The sequence below is a fragment of the Pseudopipra pipra genome, chromosome 6 (genome assembly GCF_036250125.1).
Source record: "Pseudopipra pipra isolate bDixPip1 chromosome 6, bDixPip1.hap1, whole genome shotgun sequence".
Classification (NCBI taxonomy): Eukaryota; Metazoa; Chordata; class Aves; order Passeriformes; family Pipridae; genus Pseudopipra; species Pseudopipra pipra.
This window is the reverse complement of record NC_087554.1, coordinates 24681317-24703399: the sequence shown is the minus strand read 5'-3', so window position 1 is coordinate 24703399 and position 22083 is coordinate 24681317. Positions and strand designations below refer to the sequence as shown.

Below are 22083 nucleotides of genomic sequence, written 5' to 3'. Positions count from 1 at the left end.
ACTTAGTTATGACTTCCAAATTGTCGTATTTGGCATGATGTACTGCATATCAATATTGTTAAACAAAACCCTTCTCTTCATTCTAGATCTGCCTCATTTCACCTCATACATTTTGGAAGAGTTGTGGTGTTTTCCTGATTTCTGGGTGCTTGAAAACAATTGAGATATGTTAAATAATGTTAAAATTTAAAATGATAATTTTCTTAGCTTTGATTGACCTTGAATTTCATTTCTATGTTTAGATGTACTGGGTAAATTTACCATGGTATCTCAGGTATTGAGTTATCTTTTATTTTGCATTTTGACTGTAATCTATACAATGAAGTTGTTATTAATTACTATCAGTTGTTTTACTGTAGGGACTAAAATCCACAGTTAAAATCTTGAAACACTTTTGTATTAAAATTCTGCAAAGACATGATTAAATGCAACTTAATTCTAAGAAAGTTTCATAAGCTAAAATCAAGATATCACTGTGGAGGAAAGCCAGAAGAAGCAACAGGAGCAGGAAAATAACTGAAACCACAGGAGAATATGGCTAATTCTTATGTTAGACCAGACGGAGCTATAAATGCTATTCTTGGTATACATGAATAGAAATGATTCAACTGGCAGGGTTTTGTTTGCACCGGAAAAAATAGTGACATATATATATATATATATATATATATATATATATATATATGTATATTTAAATTTACTTCAGTACTGTAGTCTTTTTCACAGTAATGTATCTCACCTATTATATTTTTTACTGAGTTTGGCAGCACTGACGGTGTTTCTAGGTAAATTAAAAAGTAGCAACAGATGGAAAAGACCCTATAACCCTGCGTGCCTTTTATTCAGACATCACAGAGGACCTATACCTGCATAATTGAATGAGCAAGATTTGTTTGTGAAGTAATCATTTATTATGCAAATACCAGAACTTCATTATATCTAATTTTATTAAATATGTACATGTTATTACTATTTAAAAGAACGAGTATCATTCCAAGATCTGCAAACTTCTCTCTAGCCTTGAGAGCTGCGGCAGAGCCTGTATTAATGCTAGTTTGAAAGCTGAAAGCTATCGCGGTGTCACTGTGGGTGACACAGCACCACCTTTGGAGGCAAAACTTCATCGGCTGTATTTTTTAGTTACAATACAATCAAAAAAAAAAAAAAATCTTTCCTGACAATAATATATTTGTACATTGTTTAAATTTCCCAACTCTGTCCAACTTGGAGGACGGAAGCAAAGAATTCTGTCATGGTTAGGATTCTCAGATGCTGAAGAAGGGAATTCGTACCAGAAACATCTGATGGTAAAGGCTGTTTAAAGGCAGAGAAGGGGGCACAGGAAGCAAAGAGAAAGATGTGTCCATCTCCTCCGCTGGTGTCCAGCCAGGAGGTCTTAATATTTTTCTTGCTTAGGGTCCCATGGCCTCAGTGAGGATAATGCTTCCTATCAGTGACCCCCCTTCCCATCACCTCTCCACTAAACTGGTAGGTCAACTTCTTCTTAACTTTCTTGACCTCCCCTGTCTTGCCATAGTTTCTCAAAGCCCGTGCCATCTTCTGGTAGGTCATTTTCTTGCGGTTGCCTTTCTGGATGCCCCAGCGATGTGCCAATGCTTCTTTGTGTTTGGAGGAGAACTGGAAAGTACCTTTTTCCTTGTCCACCCACCAGATGCTGTCCTTCATGTCCCCACTGCGAAGGAGGTCCAGAAGGAACTGATACAGACGTATCTTTTTCTTGCTGCCTGTGTGAGAGTCAAAGAAACCCAGTGGAGCATTATGATTTGTGTACAGTTCCTGGTGAAACAGCAGAAAGTATATAACTGTTTCAGCTAGCTTGTAACTTCTTCAGTTTGCAGCATTTATAACAATAAACAGTGTAACACTGTGAGGACATAGTGTGGATTGATGTACCAAGAAGAAAAAGCAAGAATAAGTAATTCCAAAGGCCATACCCTTGTTCTGAAATTAATTTTCTAATTAGAAGCTAATTGAAAAACATTGCTATTTTGACACTGATCTAAATCTATTTTTGGTAGGTTATACAGAATGTGACTCTCAGGTACTGAGCGAAGAGAGCTAAATATTTTTTTAAATCAGTTCTTGCTTGATCTTCTTGCCTTGGTTTTCCCATCTCTTAATGGATTTTGGAGTAGAAATGGCAAAAGCCCTTTCCATTCAGGAAGCCTGAATAAGCAAAGCAGAAGGAGGCAGTGGGAGTACATGAAGAAATGAGATATAAACACAGTTATGGCTGTAAAAGATTAGGAAGACAGAAGGGTGCAAGGACTCAGGGAAAGGAAACCTATGGCAGTGGGATAGAACACCAGCACAGCAGTTCTACAGTTTTATTAATTATCAGCAAGGTAATATAACAGCTGCTTACCACGTGGCTTGACAAAGTCCCTCTGTTTTCACTGACCTGTTTCTCCATGCATAATTCCGGGCCCAGGGTCCACACCATCATTCTCCCCATCTGATACCTCCAATGGGGGACTCTGTCTCTCCATGTCCTCCTCATCAGAACTGGGCTGAGGTGGAGAGGAGTACTGTAGGCACATCCGGGGCAAATAGGACACCTTTTGGAGAACAGAGTAGCAGAGGGAGGAGACAGTGATAGTTGAGCATCAGAATTAAATGTAATGAGGAGAATTACAGAGAAAAGGGGGGAGAAAATAAGAGGTATATGAGTGTTTAGTGTAATAATGAGTGACTTAGTTGTTGACATTTATAATAACTACCATCCAATTAAGAAACACTTTCAGATAACAGTCAACACACATGTACCACGAAGAACTTTTAAAAGAGGGAAGGAGGAATAAGGTTATTAAAGTCAGAACTTTCCCATATGTTATATCCTTGCAAGTAATATTGCCCCTCTTCCCCTACACATCCCCACAGCTTGCATTCTACCTAATGCCTTTCTGATCCCTGTTGCTTATCCCCAGAGTAAAATTGCTTTTGAGAACAACTTTTTTCTAACACAGTCCTTCTGGAGCTATTCTTTTAAATTTGAAAGAGCTGAACAGTTCTGCCTTAGTATGGCTGGCTTTAGCTCTGTTGTCCTCTTCCTTTCTCAGGCATAGCACCTTCTGACAGCACTGAATCCCTACAGGACTGCATCCAAATCTGGAGATGGGGTTACACAGGTCTGTCATCTTTCTGTCTTGAATTTCCCCCATGAGGAGGGGAATAGCCTTAACACTAAGATAAAGGATACACCATCTTGGCTCATTCTGTTTTCCTGAGTGGCTATCTGAAAATTCCCTATTAATGGGGATTTCTCATCTGCAAATCTAGCAAGCAAGTTTTTTTGTGTTAAATTCTCTTGCCCTTATATAGAGGTGTTGTTAGGAGTAGTGTGGAATATACCTCAGCTCTGTAAATTCTCAGTTGCAGTCTGGTTTGCTAGGGATCACAACTAGTTGTCACGAATTGTGGCAGCTTCTTATTTAATAATGAGAAACAGATCAGTCTGAGGGGCAGGGAGTAAGAACCCAATTCCTTCATTGCAAAAAACCAGCCAACATCCCCCAAACCCAGCAGCATATAGAATGTAGTTTTAATGAAATGGGACAGATAATAGTCCTTGAAGGTGAGCTTCTTTTGAACTGCTTTTCTTTTCCTTCACCGAGAAAGGGTGTCTTGAACCTGGCACCCTTCCCCTGGGACTTCAGGCACTGAAGTGGGGAGTGGGTGTTCATGAGTCACACCACCCACCCCATGTTGGACTTTGCTGAGTGGTGCTTTTCAGATGAGTTTTGCACCAGCTTAAAATGTCCCAATAAGGCGTGTGCAAAGGGCTGGTTTTGGGGTGCAGCAGCTGGCGGTTAATGAGTCGGCAGATTGGCTGGAGCGGATTGGGCAGGAAGGGCAGGATTGGGCAAGAGTGTGTGTAAGCTTCCTGCCAGATCCCCAAGAGCAAAACTTCAGCCCTCACCACAGAGTCACCTTTAGCTTTTTACAGTTAAAAAAGCTGCAGTTTCAGGGGTGGGAAGGAACAGAGAGAGTGCCATGGGGGAAGGGGAATGAGAAGGTGGGACAGTGTCTTACAGGGGAGGAGAACAGGCATTGGTGCCCCTGAAGATAAAAAGATTGTGGAAACCTGGAATGCTCTGGGAGGTGGTGTGGGAGTAAGGAAACTGCCCTTCTGGGAATGGAGTGGGATGGTGGGAGAGTGTAGTGGAGGAGGGAGGGGCACAGTGTCTCACAGGCAAAGGTAGTTGCAGAGGCCTGCCTGGCGAGTTAAGTAAGCTTTTCCCATGCTGTCCCCACTTTTCTCGACTGTTGTATTTTTGCTTACACTTACTTTTCACTTGAAACTCAACATAGGCCAATACAGTATCACACAGTTATGTTACACAGAGTCACAAAGGACATGCCAGTGTGTTAGAAAGAGCCAGGTTACTAATACAATTCTGGAGAGAGAAAACTTAAGAAACTATTAGTTACTTTCCATATTCTGTTGTTGTCTCAGGGGCTGTGGCACCTGTGTGAGGTTTTCCTCTTTCTAAAGTTCTTCTCACATTTTTTCAACTTTTTCTTTCATTCTGCCTCCAGAATTAATATTCTTTTCTTGTAAGAAAAGACCCCTGTTGTCAGGCTAACAAAACTTTTTAAAGAAATCTTGTTCAAGAGCAGCTTAAGCCTCAAATTTGATTTCACAAAACAATGTGATATCAACAGAAAATTGAAGAAATATATTTGAATGTTATTCCTTTATTTACAAACTCTAACTCTGATATTGCATGACAAACTTGGGTTTAGTTAGTAACTGGCAAATTCAGTGGAGGATTAAAACTTGCTTCCTGCTTCTGTTTCTTTGCCTGGGACTGTGACTGAGACACATTGGAGGGTAAAACTCAGAGCATGCCAAGTACCATTTGCATGAGCTACTGCAGGAAAAAATCTAAAGTAAAAAGCCAAAGGCCTCCAGCTGGTAAGGAAAAGGAGGGTAATGGTGAATTCTACCTCCTAACATCTGCAGCTTTGTGTGGGGTGGGGCAGAGAGAGACCACAGTGCTCTTTATCGAAAGTTGTAACAAAATTAGTTCCCTGCCTTTCATCCTGAAATGAAAGATGATAGCTGAGTAGAATGAATTGAGATAAGCAGAAGCACCCCCTCTTGTTTTTCTGTTGTGCTTCCAAAGACATTCATAAAGGGACTCATTTTCATCCTTTGCCCTTGGGCCAGAGATAATGGTTGGTCATTAGGTATTAACAGTTGCAGCGAGCAACTGAAATGACTCGAAGCTTTCCACAGACTGCTGTTCCATGAAGCATTTTTTATATTTGTAATTTTCTGTTCCTAATTCTTTGCTTGATCTACATCTTATATTTTATTCCTGATTTTTTCAAGGCTTGCAGCCAGTTTCCTGTGGACAGTGTTAACTTGCTCACTCCATTTTTCTCTTCTTTCCTTTTGATTAATACAGTATTTATATACAATTTCAGCTTGCTTTGAACAAAGAAACCCCAAATGACAACTCCATGCATGCGGTTTGCCTCATGAAGTTTCAGCAACGGTACCTTTATATGCAGAACTGTAATCAGCAAATGCTTTTTTCTCTGACTTCAGTTCTACTCTGTCTTGTATTTAGGACATTGTGTGTACCTTGCCAGCCTTGGAAACTCCTTAGCACAAGATCACTCAGCTTTCTAATGCTCCCAGAAATGCCTTTGGGCACATTCTTGTAGGATCAAGAGTTAAATGTGATCTCAACACCCACAATATCTTTGCAGTATGATGGAACCCCTTATAATTTCAGCATTAGTGAGAATTCATTGGTGCTTTGGTGACTATCTTTACTGCATAATGATGTATCTTTTTCATACAGGGAAATGACTGGCTTCAAGTAAAATCCGAGCAAAGACAGGGCAGTGTGTTTTGGCTTGTGACTTATTTACTCCCATGCAGAAGTACAAGTGGGTCCTTAGCCTGCGGTAAAATTACTAGTGACTTGTCTTTGTTAGCGTTTCTAACACAAGTCATGTAAAACTGTCAGGATTGCTTGGAAATATTTAAAACTTTTCTACTGCTTCAAGGCTCAGAATACTTCTTGGAAGTCATAGCTACCCTTGATAGGATGATGCAAAGCTTCTCAGGTCCAGTTCGTCTGCAGAATTACAAAACAGTTGATTTTCATTCCAAATTAAACAAAAATTTGAAATTCCAAACACCTCCACAAAATGCAATTATCTTTTTAGACAGTTTGAGGAACATGACTTCTCATTATCTAGGTAAAAAGAATACTTAAACCACATTTGTCCCAAGAATGAAGAGTCTTACATCAAGTACAGGAAGAATTTGTGCAATTAATTTCAGCAATCTCTTTCATATAAGAGCATGCATCCCCTAATGCATTATTTTCCTTGGCATTAATTGTCATCCAAAATTCTGAGTAAGTGCTGGTAACCATACCTGATGGTTGAGTCCGATGTGTGTGGTTGGGATTGCAGAATCCAAGACATGCATTTGTTCAATCTCCATGTGCCTGTACAGCTGCTGTAGCTGAGGAGGCTGCACACTCTGCAGTTCTGTGAAGTGGTTGTCTCCAAAGGTCTCAAACTCACTGTGCATGTGGTGTGGATGGTATTCCCAGTAATGATCTAAAGAAAGTAAAAATAGATTGTCATTACAAGATTAAGAAATTTGGCATTTACCTGGATTTCATTGATTCTTTCTCCTGTTGCTGTCCTTTCTGCTCTCTCCACACCATCCCTGTTGACCTGTCTCCAGTGGCAATCTGTATAGACCCCTGAAAAGTTTCTTTTCCTAGTCTCATCAGTTCCTGTGGCTGGAAAGTAATACTTAGGCCACTTTAATTAGGACAATACTCTTAGATGATGAGATGGATTTCAACGATAATCTAGCACAAGATGCAAAAGACATTAATGTTGGCAACTTTCTCAAGAAAAGACCATAACAAGTTTCAAGACATTTTCATTCTTGACGCAACAAATTCTACTGATTTATATACTGTCATATTCTTATTATACTCTTCCTCAATGCATGGAAATGAGGAGGTGAAAAAAATTTAAAGATTGTTCTGCAGTTATCTTCAGTCTTTATTTTACTATGCTAGCAAAATTTCAGGAATGCTGCAGAAAAGGCACTTTTTTAGATATTTCCTGTTATCACGTTGTTATATCACACATTTTTAAGTAGCAATACTAGAAAATAAAAGGATAAACTTTTGTGGCAGTCTGGTGCACATTGTTTACAGTGTGGCTAAATTCTGATCCAGACTTTTTCTCGACCATTTTTATCTCTTCAGAATGTTTGAAATTCCTGTGACAATTTGGATTTTTTTTTCAAAACCATAAAGAAGTACTTAACCACCATCCTGTTTCCTGATTCATTTACCTTTGAAACTAAATTCCATATAATTTTCAGTTTTGGATTCTGGGGTTTTTACTTCAACATAAGCCTTTAAGTTTTTTAGAATTTCATACTTGCTGCTCAAAATTTAAAATCTTCTAGAAGAAATGTGGAGCACTGTAAATTCTATTTCTCTCTTACAGACAATAGCTGCATACTTAATTGTGCGCACATTTATGTGCAACCTGTTTTTAAAATCAATGTCAGCATCATGTCCTCTGCTCTGACTGAAGTAGAAACTAACCTTCCATAGTTTAACTTTCCTTGCATCATTTATGCCTGGCTGAAATGTCTTTATTGTATTCAGTATAGCAGTTGTAATTTATTCCTTACTATTCCAAGTTTTCTTCTCTTGTATTATTATAAATAATTTCTGTCCTACCCTTCACATGTTTTCAGGTCACGTACTGTCATGAACCCTTGCAATCTCCTTCTAATTATCACTTAACCCAGTTACATGTATTTAGGCCTCTGTCTTTCAATACAAATCAGTACATTCACTACTCTAATCTTACTTGTGCACTTCTTCAAGCTCCCTCCCAGCTGCTGACATCCTTCTGATAACAGAACTGAACACAGTGCTCTAAGTGTTGTTGTACTGAATTTATAGAGTAACAATTGTCTCATTCTGGAATATGATGTTATTGTGTATGATATTATCTGGACACTAATATGCTATGAATATTTTTTCTGAAATACCAGTTTCATTCTTTCTTTCAGCTTCTATCTCCTCATCCTTCCCCACTTATGCTTCAAACAGTTAAGTCTAATCTCATTGAGGATTTGAAATGCAGGAGAGTAACTAAAATGTGGCTTCCTTTAGAGGGAACTCAGTGATATGCTTGTATCAAAAATAGTTGTACCTAAAAAGTTGTGCATTCTTTTAGCTGCCTTTATGCTCAGACCAGTAGAAATTTACTTGAAGGCTCTATCAGATAACTTAAGACACCAGGGATTATTTTTTTTCCTTCCTGCTTTTCTGATTCATGGATAAATCACCTCACTGCATAAGAAACGGATAGAAAGGTGCTTACAAAAGCATTCAGGGAGCTGCTGCATTACTTTGTAATTTCTTTGGTTTTTTGTGTGGCACTTTCTGTGCGCTGCGTATGAATTTTATAGCCGCACGGTAATTACAGTACACGGTAGCACTTCTTCATGTTGTAGTGCTAGAGAAAAATTTTGGTTTCTCTGGTAAAAAAATTGGGTTTTATGGGTGCAAAGAACCCAGATATTTTTTACATCCACATCTGCACCAACCCAGGAAATGTCAGTGTGTGAGTTTGAATCCATAGACTGTCTAAGGCTGTGTCTTGATAGGAAGCTTTGGGCACTTTCAGTGTGCAATTTTTCCATTTAGTTGGAAGATTGAGCCACACTAACTTGCGTTTTTTCTGTGTTAAATTGCAACAGATTTCTCTAAGTAGAGCCAACCACTTAGGCCCCATATACCATGTTACTCTGCACACTAAAGTGTTGAGAATACATTGCAGGAGTAATCTAAAATCTTCTTCCTTAAAATGATCTGGCTCTGCTCACTGTGTGGAAAGTGCTCTGTCAGATGGCAATGTATATTCCCAAAGACCCCTTGTCTTTGATAATCTATAACAGAGAATGAGATCAATGCATAATTGTTAGGATGACAAAGCCCAGGGAAAGGTCTCTGGGGCTGTCAATGGTAGATCTTCAGCTGTGGAATTTCTTACCAGCAGCAACTATAGTGGTCAAGAGAGAACACGGACCATTTCCAACATGCATAGCCATGAGTATCTGTGCATGCTCCAAGTGGCCTACTTTGGATTCTTCTAAAATATTCTTTTATTGTCAGTCGTGTTTCTATACTGTAAGACACCTCTTAGTTTTTTGAAGTCTATGACAGGGTTACCGCTGCTCCAGAACTTTTTAAACTTTTCCCTTGGCAAATAAATTAACCTATGGAACACTATTTATGCATACTAAGATTAATCACTATTTACTATTTACCCTATTCATTACTAAATTTCTTTATGATGGATTTCGGTGCTACTGTAAAAATACAGTAATATAACAGTACTATTAACACTGCATTTAGGACTTAAAGTGATCACATAATAATATTACATTACAAAATAAATCTGTCAGAAATTAATTCAACATAATTTTGTCCAAATATTCAACTTATGACAGGAGGAAAGGTCCTTACTTCTTCCTAAATTGTTTATAATTTCCCAGTGATGCTTAGGAAAAATAACATTGGTTTAGTAACATTAAAAAAGAAATTCCAGATCTGTCTTCACAAGCCCCTCTGTGGTGAAGTTATTGCACATGAAAATATAAAAAACAAATCATCTAAATATCTGTGTCTGCTGATATTCGAGTTATCAGCAACTATTTACTTCTGTGTTTTTTGTTAGTGTCACATCAGTAACACATAGCAACTCTGTTGTTTTCTCTAAAACATGAAGGTGGAAGGAAGAAAAAAGACAGGAGAGAAAAATTATAGAAATGGAAAGTGTCTATTCTTTGGGTAAAGGAAAATGTCATTAAAAGCCAAGCTATAGCTACACAATGGAGTCATTATGAGACATTTCGTGTGAAGTGAAAGAGGATGTGAAAAAAATTCTCTTTTGTAGAGACATGGAGATCATGTTTGTTTTGGTCTTGCATGTAGTGAAAGGTTAGAGGAAGGACAGTCACAGATTCTGAGCTCCCTCCCATGACAGAGAGGATGTTAGCCTGCTGGGAAGCATTAGTGGACCTAAAGGCATTGTGTTAATATTCACTATAGAGGTAGATTCTCACTTCATGAGTGAGAAAACATGACTGAACTTTCTCCATTATCTTCTGATCACTGTAATTTGCTTAGCTCTTGTAATAGCTGAATAATGTTAGAACCAACAGTTAGACTTTGAAATAAGCTTAAGGAAGGTATTTATAATAAAAGTGGAGCAACAGGCTAAATTGGCATTACGCAGTGCAAAATCATGCAGAAATTCATGAGCCAGCTATTGAACCGGAAATGTAACAGCTCTGTCAGCACAGCGCTCTGCCTTGTTTGAGGAGACAACTGCTGGCATGTAACTGCTGTACTTGTGAGGGCTGGGCTAGTGTTTCTGGCTGGTTCTGTCCTGGGTGGTACAGATTTTCCAATACATGATGAACTAGGAGAGGGTTTCTTGCACAGTCCCATATTGCATAGCTTACATGTTCCAACGTCTGAAAAAACAAGTCAAGGAAAAACCCCATGGAGGAAATGAGAAAAATATTGAAGGGCACTGGAAAATTAATGTCTTGATTAATGTCTTGAACAGAATCATTCTTGGGAGAAATGCTGTGCTTCTAAGCAGGGCACCAGTCTTATCTATAACAACATTAGGATCTCATTAACTCCCACTTTACAAACTTCATTATTTTAATAATTCCAAATGTTCAAATACTTATGAGTCAGACCCCAACAAATCATGAGAATGGCTTTGAGGGAAGGGGATTTTTTAGTGAAGTTTGGAATTCTTTCTCTCTTTCATATGGCATTTAAGACTAAGATTCGCATGTTTGGGCTTTCCTCCACTTCTGCATGAGCCAGGATCCTAACAAAATCAAAGCTGAGATTCTTAAATGATCATATTACTCCAGGAGGTGGGACAAAAATAAAACCCCAGATCACGGGATCTAGTAAGTTCCATGAGGCTAGAAACAAAAGGAACAAGGGTCAGCATTCAGCTTCATACAAAAAGTGATTTTTCCTAAACCAATAATGTTTAGTAATAACTTAGAGACAAAGCAGCAGTGAAATTTTGTAATTACTAAGATTGCATTAGTGTTACAAAATATGCTGTGTTACATTTACAGACTTACAAGCCCAGGCTTGGGTGATGGACTAATACATGATCACTTGAAGTAGCTTCTGTCCTGCATGACTGTGTCTCTGTTTATTACAGTATTTAAAAAATAGCTAAACTGCAGTATAGAAAATAATTGCACACAATACCTGTGGTGATGAACATATTATGGTGCATTTTTGAATCTACTGTTCACTTACTGGCAAAGATTTCCTATGTATTATATTAGTGGCACACTGTTTTTGTGCTTTTTATGCCTCTTCATGTAAATATGGAGTAAGGGTTGTCTTCAGCATTGTGTTTGAGAAAAGTGACAGTAATGCAAGTAGCACAGATCTACAGATTAAGATGTTGCCATCTCCCTTTCACAAAATTAATTTGCTAGCAGCGAGAAAGAGGTGGTCTGACGCTTACGGAAAACTTTCTATTTCTTTAGCAGTCCGTTGTCAGCCTAATCAGAAGTATTATTCTGTCTAGTATAATCTATTTACATTAACTGGTAGTTTTACATTGAGGTCCATAGTGCTACTGAGTGACCTGCAAAATTATTTTCTATGCATTGCCAGTCATCTCATTGTCCCCCAAATTGAACTCCTCTCTCACAACTCAGTTCTTTTTTCTACTTTCCCCCCCCATCTGATCAGGTTCTGTCTCTTTCACTGCTGTCACTGCAGCACTTTATTTATTCCTTTTCCCTTCCATTTTTCAATCACCGTGCTTTTATCCTCATTGCTCTGAATGCTTAGTACATGTTTCTGAAAGTATTTTGTGGCGTCCCTTTCCTGCTCTTCTGCATGGTGCTTCTCAAGATCCACTACTTCTGTCATGTAAACAAAATGAAAGCCAAAGTTCACTTTTTCAGTGTTTATAAGAAAGAAGAATAATGCATTAGTTCATGGTTTTCAGTCTTCATCTGTATTCTTTGGTTGTTCATGGCTTTTTTGGACTGTGAGAAATGCAGGACAGCATAGGGCACATTAGATATTTAGACACAACCAACTACAACATGGTAGCTTTCATAAATAAAAATTTGATTGAAATGCTCAGGCTGGGCTCAAGTTGCCTCTTCCATAACCACTTACTGTCAGAGTTTAAGACATTAAACAGGGTTTTTTTGGGTCTTTTGGACAAATGCACACAACTTTGGGAACAGACAAATTTCTGTTCAAAGTGGGTGTTTAGGTACTGCTTAGACTATAACCCATATAGGTAACTACTCAGTTTTTGTTGTGTTCATTAGGATGAGTAAAAACATGTTAATGATCTGAGAAATGTACCTTAGGAACAGCCTTCCAACAGAAAAATGGGAAGTAAACCAGATGGGATGATAAAATTATGAAAAATAAAGGGATGTTTCTGCTCGAGGTAGTCTAGATGTAATGACAGAAAAGTTATTTCCCAGAGCTTTTTCCTACAAGGCATCTTTTATATTTATTGTTTAATTGTCACAATTGCCTTTTGAGATAATCAATGTTATCCTCATTTTATGAGTGTGTAAACAGCTACAGGGTATAATGTAAAAACCCTGAATTTCCATGCGGAATTTGCTGGGTTTGATTAGTGTGACTAACAGATGCCATGAGATAACTTATAAAAACTGAATTAATTCTTTGTCTCCAGGTGTTAAGAATGCCATTGACATTTCTTGAATACAATGTAGAGAACAAATTTAGGTAGGTATCTTTTTCAGCTAAATGCTCAGAACAATCCTCTACTGTAACTCACTGCTCCTTAAAATAGCTTCTGCTGCCACAGGCAAAACAGTGCTATGCTGTGAGTAGTTAATGTGTTAAATTAAACAGAAATGGGTCTAGTTGCTCTATCAGTGGGAGTCTTTCAGGGAAACTCCAGGATTTGCAGGGACTGCGACAAGTAATACAGTAGAACGGTGCTTTTCCTTCCTGAGTCAATATTGACTCAGGTATTTCCAGGGTGGTGTTGCTGGACCATTGTATTTCACAGGAGGCAAAATTCACAAAACAAGACTTCACCTCTGCATTGATTTAGAGACCAGTGCAGTGCCCAGAAAACACCAAAATATAGACACCAAAGCTTTGAAATCACGTACACAAATTGAAGTAATAAACAATTATACAGCATTTTTATACTGAGCTGTGTTTACATACAAACAGCTATAAGGAAGTTTTACATAGATTTAGAGAGAGGAAGTACTTGGGTGTGCTGGAGGAAGAGTGAAAGTTAAAGTTAGGTGTGGCAGCATGCAAAAGACATAAAAAGAAAGAAAGAAATATAGGGAGTAAAAAAGGCCAAATACCAAAGAAATCTAATTAAAATAAAGGCAAAAAAAGTTTATCTAGGACCTAAGTCAGATAGGAATTGGAAATGGGAACACAAGAAGAGAAATACAGTATTGCAAATCCATGTCCTCAAAGACTTGTGAAACAAGATGAGTGCTTTTGATCTGCAGAGGAAAGTAAAAATACAGCAAAGACAATGAAGGATAGAGATCATGAGATCCTATCTTCCTGGAAGCTCTTTGTATCATAGAGTGCTTTCTAAAATTCTGCTTCAGAGAAACCCTGTTGCAGTTGCTGGGTTGGAACAGAACCATTAAGTGGAATAAAATAACATTGGTTTCTGATTTGAAAATATGTGTCTATACATTATAGATCACTGCAAAAATTTATTCTTTCCTTGGATGTCCTAAATCTGTTTTCTGTGAGCCTTTCTGCTCCAAGGAGATATTTTTTGACTTACCACCATGGCTCTCTCCGTCGCTGTTGAGATACTGGTAATAGTCATGGGGCTGTCGGTAGAGGTCTGACTCATAGGGTACCATATCTTCAGAGGGCTGTAAAAAGAAGAGGAATTTTTAGAACCATAAGTTTACACAAATCTCTTCCAAATTATTCACATAGTTAGTGAAGGGGTGATGTCAACCCATTTTATATTGCCTAGGGAAAGAAAGGGGAGATTTCAAGGTATTTTTGAATCAGCAGCAATAAAATGCATGACACCCAACACTGGTTTGAAAACAAAAAAAAAGGAAAAAGAGTAATCCCAGTAGAAAAGACACCCAGTTTGTGTAGTAGAACTTGTCCTGTGGTAATACACAAGTCCTTAATATCCCACACCTGGGCCTCCTGAGAATACTGTTTAGAGCCCTTGTGGACATCAGGCACAGCATGGCAGGGAAATATTTTCTTTGGTAGTAGCAAACATTATATTATTTTTTTAATTGTTATTATTATCATTATAATTGTCATAGTTGATATTGTTGTTATTGTTGTCATTATAGTTATTTTTATTATTATTATTATTATTATTATTATTATTATTATTACACACAAAAGAGAACGCTGAAACTTGCCTAAACACATAATTCTGATTATTTCTAGGGTCTGACTAAATGGTGGCAGTTTGTATGCAGGTAATAACATTGACAGAGGGCATAAAACCATTTTCTTTCTTGATTTTTGTCCAAAATAAACTCTAAATGTTTGCTAGTTCCAATCAACTACACAGGGCTCTTAGATATGTGCAGAGAAGGCTTAAAAACTCCAAATGTGGGGCAAATACTGAGTTGTGACCTATTGGATGCTTAACTGTAGAGTTAAAGTTCTCTCTATCTCCTTAGAACAGGTGATATAGGGTTACTTTCCCACTTCTCTTTCTCCCCAGGCCTAGTATTCCAGTATGAATATTGATTAGGATCTTATGTTGTTGCAATAAAGGTCATCTGTTTATTATTAGTTTTGCACAGTTTCATTGCTTCACTTAATGTTCCTTCTTGTTTTTTTCCAGAGTGAGGAGTTAGAAAAGGACAATGTACTCCATGGGGTTTTGTTAGACTTTAGTCCAGTTAAGTTTGTTACAATATTTTCTTCCAATCTTAACAAATTCTTGTGGTGTCAACAGCAAAGGAGAACTCAAACACCTTCTTGGTTTTTCTTTTGAAAGGAAATTATTTCTAGTAGGTATTAATAGAAACATTTTAATTCTATTAATGACTTCAGCATAAATAACTTTATAGGACAAATATTTAAAACAACATGATAACTTACATGGTGGACATATTTTTTGTGTTTATATGTTGATATACCTATCTGTATATCTCAAATCCTTTATCTCCCTCCATGAATCTGTCTCATTTTTGGAACATCTGCATTTTGTAAGCTTATGCTATGGTTACAGCATGACAGAAATGCAGGCAAGCTTCTCTTTTCTTCCTTCTCTAGACTACTCGAGAACACGAAACCTAAGGTAGCAGCTGCCATTAAAATCCAGATGGAGGTAGTAGATAAGCTGCTAGCGAAAGGAAAAGACTTTTTTCTTTAATTCTTCTGGTTAACTCCTTCAGTGCTTTCTGTTGGAATTTTGGAATTTAAAGATTGTCTTTTTCTGAGGATTAAGATATTAGAACACATACCAAGCCCCCCCAAAAAACCCAAAACCAAAACAAGAAAACCAAAACCAGATCAAACAAAAAATAAACAAACAAAACCCCAAACTTTCAGGATTTACTTTAGACCTTGGTTAATCCTTAGTAGCAGTCATGTGCTGTACTAATGTATAATTAAAATGCACTGGTAAGATTGTCTAAAAGTTCATGGCTTCCAGAAAATACACACTAAGTGGGAATCAGATCCATGGAATATTCAAAGACTCAGGAGAAAATCCATTGCCTAGCTGTCAGCTCCAAATATAGTTGTTGTTGGTGGATAATTGCTTTGGGGCAATCTTGAGAAGATGACAACCCACCATAAAGACAATCTAAAGGAAAGACTAAGGAAAAGGGGCAAACTGTCATTTAATTGTGTTCACAGCAGGAATACCAGTGAAGAGACTCTTCTCATTTCTAGTCTCCAGAGGACGTAGACGCAGTCTCCATTTCCAAATCTATGTGATTCTGATAGAATTGCCCTTCATCTACACAGAAATTTAATGCTAAGCTGTTTTCCAAATTTCAGAGGGCTAGTCAAAGAAGTCAGTACAATGTGCATTCTCTCTGATGCCTCTGGCTTTTCTCTACGTATTTTCTTGGTGTTCTCTCTATGGTTATATGTATTTACTCATCTCCATTCCTTCGACCTTTGGTGTATTCTGATCTCTGACAAGAAAAAGTAATGAGACTGTAGTTTGCTCTCTTTAGGATAAAGTTCTGAATGGAATTTCTACTTTTCATTATCGTTGCAAATTAGCTCACCCACTCCCCTATTTCCTTTCTATAAATATATACTTCCTGTTAAGTAACACCAACCTGAAAAACATATAAACTTGTGCCTTCATATTCAGAATGGTAAATTTGTTATAACTCAAAGGAAAGCATTCATATTGTATGAAAGGGGAGACCTCAACATCCAAATGGATAATGCATATGATATTAGTTGGGAAAAATGGAGGTTAAAAAAGCCATATAAAGGTATATAGTTTGAAAGAAAAATCCTTGTTTCTTTTCAACTAAAATACTAGAAACTGACAGAAATTATTAAAAAAAAAATCATACCTAAATGCATCCAAGTTTGTAACTCTGATAATTATTTAGCCAAAAGTAAACAAATTTCCTAAGGGATCAGTTTCCTGTCAATCTAGGCTTAATTTGTTAAAATTTCCACAGCTACATCAAAGTATCTGTCACTCACATCTTTACAGAAGTATAGCTTGGTGAGAAGGCCAAGCATCAGTCCAAAAGTAGATAACAAATACACATTTTAGACACAGGAAATAATATTTGACTTTTCCTGATTATATTTTTCCTTTGTTATCTCTTCCTAAAGATTTTCCAACTCCCCCATTTCAGACCAATATACATTAACAGGCAATAATGTCTCACAGTCTGAGCTGAGAATGAAGTATTTTACCATTCAAAAGCTACTTTACAAGTTCAGATGTGTATTCAATGATTAGAGCTAAAGGAAGGTGTGCTAAATAGACTCTTAAAACAGTGATTCACTTAATATTTACAGATCCAGCTGGCTGCAAAGTGAGTTGCAGATACTCAGCATCTAAGAGTCTGCTTTTATATAGGGCATTGGGGTACTATAAGCTCTGTTTTGAAAGTTTGGGGCTTAAAATGTCTTTAGTATGGATTCTTGGAATTTTTGTCCTTGAATTAGTTTTCTGTGCAGTGATCCATTTGATAAAATATGCATGTGTATATCCTTGTTAAGTCATGCAACCTGGACCAATCTGTCCACACAAATGACTTGTAATGACACTATTTTTCATCTTGGTGTCTGATCTTCAAAAGTACAGTAACTAACAGGGGAAGAGGTATATTAAATATTTAAAAATTTGTTTATCAAAAACTTAATCAGATAGTGGTAAGGAGATAGTATAGAATGTATTCTCTCTGATTATCCTGTGGGAAGGTGGGATTTTTTTCTCCTATTCATTAGAAAAGCTATTTCCAATAATCTGTTTTTAATTGTTTCTGTTTTTTTTTTTAAAAGGAGGTTGTTGTTCTTTTTTTTTTTTAAGTTTCATGAAAAACTCTTTCTCTAGTTAGAGAGAAGAGGTTTCTCCATGTACTGCTGTTGCCTCTTTTACCAATCTTTACCCACTTGCCCCATCTTTCTCTGGAAGTCCCCACCCACACACTCATTTCATCATCTTACTGATAGCACTTCCATGACACTGAACTGTTTTGTTTCCCATGACAAAAAGCAAAGAATGGCTTATGTTACAATGTAATATATAACTGATGACAAGCTATCAGTTGTTTTCATGTAGAAGAGTGACAGAAAGCTTTGTTAGGAACTCATAATTGTCACAGACTGTCACAAATGAAGAGTGGCCTTCATCTTCCATCTTTGCCTGAAACTCTAGGGAAAAGCCACAAAACTACTCAGAGAAAGCATGGTTGGCATTGGTTAAGAGAGATATATTGAACTTAATAGCAGTCTAAAAATTCTTGTTATTCACCAAGACTTTTTTAGATGATTCCAGGCAATTGTAAATTCATTAAATGATGATCTTTTTTTTGTTACCTTGATATAACTATTCAGTGGCACGTGATTCAGAAATACTTCACACAGTTTCCAGTGATGTGCTGCCAAGTTTTAAGGCCAAGATTGACTGTATTTTCTTGGAAACAAATTACAGTATAACTATTTTAGAGAAGATGAGTAAAAATATTAGCATGATTACTCATTGGGCCAGCCTCACTGGACCGTGTTGGCAATGCAGTTATGTGGAACAGAGTACTTCTGTGGGGCATTTTTGCTCTCATGCAAAAATACTTAATTCAAAGCTGTGACTACAGCTAAGTAGCCAAAGGTGGCTACTTAGAGATTCATGTATCACTGGGACCCTCAATGTGTTTGACTTAATAATTTTTTAACTCATAGCACAACTTAGTTCTTCATGCATTGGAAGACATGGAGCCAGTTTGCAGAACTTCCCATACAAAATTCCTAATTTTCAGATGAAGACAGAATACTCCTAAACCACTTAAATAATGAACCTAAACCATTTTCCAAGTGAAGGGTAAGAGTTTCCTAGCATAGTCAAGAGGAAGGCAGTTACAGACCCACCCTCAACTGAACAGGGAGGGGTGGAGGAGGGAAGTATTGCAGCAGAAACCCTTGCCTAGAAACAGGTCTATGTCTCCCCTTTGAAAAAGCCCCAGGAGACACAGACATGTAGGTCTCTAGCTGGCAGCGCCCAAAGCACACTTAAAGCAATTTTCAAAGTACAAACAACAGAATTATTAATTTTTGGACATTTTATTCACAAAAATAAAACTTAAATTGCCCTATCAAGTGCTTCTGTAAGGTGTAGTTGTATTTTTACTGCCTGTTGTATTTTTCATCCAAAAGGAGTTCAGACAGAATATTAATTGCAACACAGGTTAGAATAGGAGTGAAACTGTGTTAGATTTTCAATCCATTTATTTAATATATGCCCTGGAACTAAATACTGAAAAAAAGAGTCTAGAAAAATTGTCTATGAGTGAATGAAAGGACATAAAATTACTTTTTTTTTTTTTCTTTTTTTCTTTATGGAGATGTTTATTTCTGGGGTGGTTGAGGACAAGATTTATGTTGCTTTTTTTTTTTTTTTTAAGCCCAACAAGCAACACACTGAGAAATCTCTGCGTACTTTTTCATTTTTTCCGTTTCTTTTCAGATTTTTATTCTGATGCACTTACAGTAGGTCCATTGGGCAACTCCACGTACTTAAGAGAAATTATTTTTAAAGTCTTTTTGTCCTTTGGGTAGATAGGGGATTTCAGGGACACTGATGATAAATTAAGAGAATATCAGAGACACTGATGGTAAACTGAGAGAATAAAGGGTCTCCCACAAAAAGAAAAATATTTTCAGTCAGCATAAATACCGAATATGACAGGAATTCAAAGGACTGTTGTTCTGGATGGAAGATAAGGAAATATGACTTTAGCCTTCATTAAACGGGACAAGACAAACAGAAAACTCGATACAAGTTTTTCTTAAAAAAACTGCATTGTCTCTTTCTGTGCTCTGACACATGTATAGCAATTGCTGTAAGTCATCTACCACATAAAAAGACAAGTAAACCACCTGATCTGGCACCTCCTCAGCTTCTACAAACCTAATGAAATCTAGTTAGGGCCTCTTTTATCCATTCTACTTAGAGATTTCCCATTAAGGTTTGTTTCTGAAAAACAGGTTAGTGACATTATGTTCTTCATAAATAATAATTTTTAAACTCACCATAAGATAAACTAGAGCAGTTCAACAATGCTTCAGAGTTAAGAAAAGGATAAAACAGTCTCATAAGCACACAGAAAAATTTATACCTTAGAGAAAACATTGAAACTCCCAAATAAGGACTGAGTGTTTTTTTCCTCTCCTCTGCAAATTACTTTTTCAGGATAAGTGAATTCAAGAGAATTCAATTCAAGACAAGATGAAGTTAGAAACTAAAATGCCATCATTTCAAAGAGCACAGAGTTCTAAAATCCGCAATACACAAAATAAGCATTCAACAGGTCTTCTTTCACAGGGTGGTAGACAGTTAAATACATAAACTATGTCAGAGACTCCAGATAATTAATAACTACAATCTGAAGAAAGACTTGGCTTTATATCACATAGGCAACACTGAAGAAAAGAGATTTACTGGCTTGCTATATTTGTGCTGTACAAAAATACCATACATTTAATCTGTGAAAACAAATGCAGATCAAATTCAGATACAAGTTTGGGGAGGAAATGTTAATTTCCCTTTCACTGCCATGTTGTCACTAGTTTTATAGACTGACCTAAGCCAAACTTCCTGACACTACAAATACAGACCAAAACACAAATATTCTCAAATAATAATACCTGGTTTATTTTGCCTTTTTCTACTGAGCCCAATGATCCGTATTAGTAATAAACCCAATATACTCACAGGGGGAATAAGGGGAAATCCTTCCATTTTGCAAGCTTGCAACATTCAGCCAACTTCTGAGTGTATTTTTCTTAATTCAGTTTTCAAACATCCAGCATAACTGACTTGAAAAAAATCACATTAAAAAAAAAAAAAGGAAAGAAGAAAGAAAAAAAGAAAAAAGTGAGATCCGCTGAGATCCTCGGACTCTGTAAAGTCCCTTTGCAGTGCTGGATCTCAGGATAGGAGAAGGACCCTAACAAGTTTTCATAGTTTACCCTAATAGGTTCTGAGGTGACCTTCTTTCCAAGTCGTATGTGAAGTTCCTGATTTTATCAAATGTCTGTAGAAGGAAGATAGTCCCTGGGTCTATCAGAGCGCTGTGACATCACACTTTAGCCAGTTTGCATAAATCTCTCTCATTTATGGAGCTGTGGTGCTGCAGCAGGAAGTCTGTGCTCGGCCAGATCTGCCATGGGCAGGTGCTACTGTATAATCAGATACCCAGAGCCCAGGCCTGCTACCAATAAACAAGCATATGGGTGCAGCACTCTGTGGAAGACTATGTGCTTCTAGCTGTAGATGAACCATAACAATGGTGCTGTTCTCTGGTTTAATGGTATATCATAAAGACACAGTCCTGACAACTTCTGTGAGGCCAGTGCAGTGGCATAGACTTGCTTTAATAATAGTCCTGTGTTGAAATTACGTGGCAATAGTTAGCAGGTAGGAAAAAAAGAGTATGCAGTTTCGAATATACAGTCTTAGGTTTATACAAAACACTGAAATTATGCTCATGAGACTTTTGTCATAAACTTTGCAAGAGAGTAATTGGTTCAGTGAAAGACACTTTGTCTTCTTATTTGTTTCTTGTGGATTCTAACTCCTGCAAGGAGAAAGTGAATAGGGAAAAGGAGAAAGTATTACATGTCCCACACAATGACTTGACTTCTCTCAGGTCCTGAGTGCCTTCAACAGCAAGTAGAGAATGAAATTTATAGACTTCTGTCTAAAGAGTCAGGTACAGAAATTTCTTGCAGAGATATTGTGTTAGCTCTTCTCACATGATGTTCTCCACACTCTTCATCCCAACGTTCTACTTGCATTTGGCTGCTGTGAACAAATGACTTTCTTACAGAGGTGCTGGCAGTGGCCAGGGGGCAGGGTATAGGGAATGGGACTTGTCTACAAGGGGAGAACACTCTCATTCTGCAATATGCCTTCTTACTTCGCAGTTAGCTACTAATGTCTTGGAAAAGTGAAGTTTCATTGTCTGGGTTGTTCCCCTTCAATCTATGCCCATGTGCCACAGGTTCTGCTCTTGAAAGCAGCCTGCTCACCACTCACCTGGGTCTATGTGTGAGGGGGAATTTCAGCCACTACAGACTTCCTCCCCTATACAGTGGTAAAACCAGGCGGCTCACAAGTTCCTCTCGTTCCCCAGCCTCAGGAACTCAACAAGCAAACCATATTAGCAATGGGATAACATCAAGAACATGATTAACTCTTTAAGACCCAAACTGAATTTCATCAGCATGAAGTGATACATAAGCATTTCATTCTTAT

The 22083-nt window shown here is 37.4% G+C and overlaps 1 protein-coding gene across 2 annotated transcripts; it reads right to left on the bottom strand.

Annotated features, from left to right (window-relative positions):
• Positions 1–888: 888 nt before the first annotated feature.
• SPI1 (Spi-1 proto-oncogene) lies at positions 889–20887 on the bottom strand. 2 transcript variants are annotated; one of them, XM_064657880.1, is made up of 6 exons: positions 20539–20887; positions 13918–14011; positions 6422–6609; positions 3090–3197; positions 2423–2579; positions 889–1745 (listed from the first exon to the last, which is right to left on the bottom strand). In XM_064657880.1, exons 1-6 carry the CDS (start codon positions 20581–20583, stop codon positions 1429–1431), a joined length of 909 nt encoding a protein of 302 aa, XP_064513950.1. In that variant the 5' UTR covers positions 20584–20887; the 3' UTR covers positions 889–1428. The 2 variants fall into 2 exon arrangements, with proteins under 2 accessions (XP_064513950.1, XP_064513949.1); XM_064657879.1 differs by lacking the exon at positions 3090–3197.
• Positions 20888–22083: the final 1196 nt, after the last annotated feature.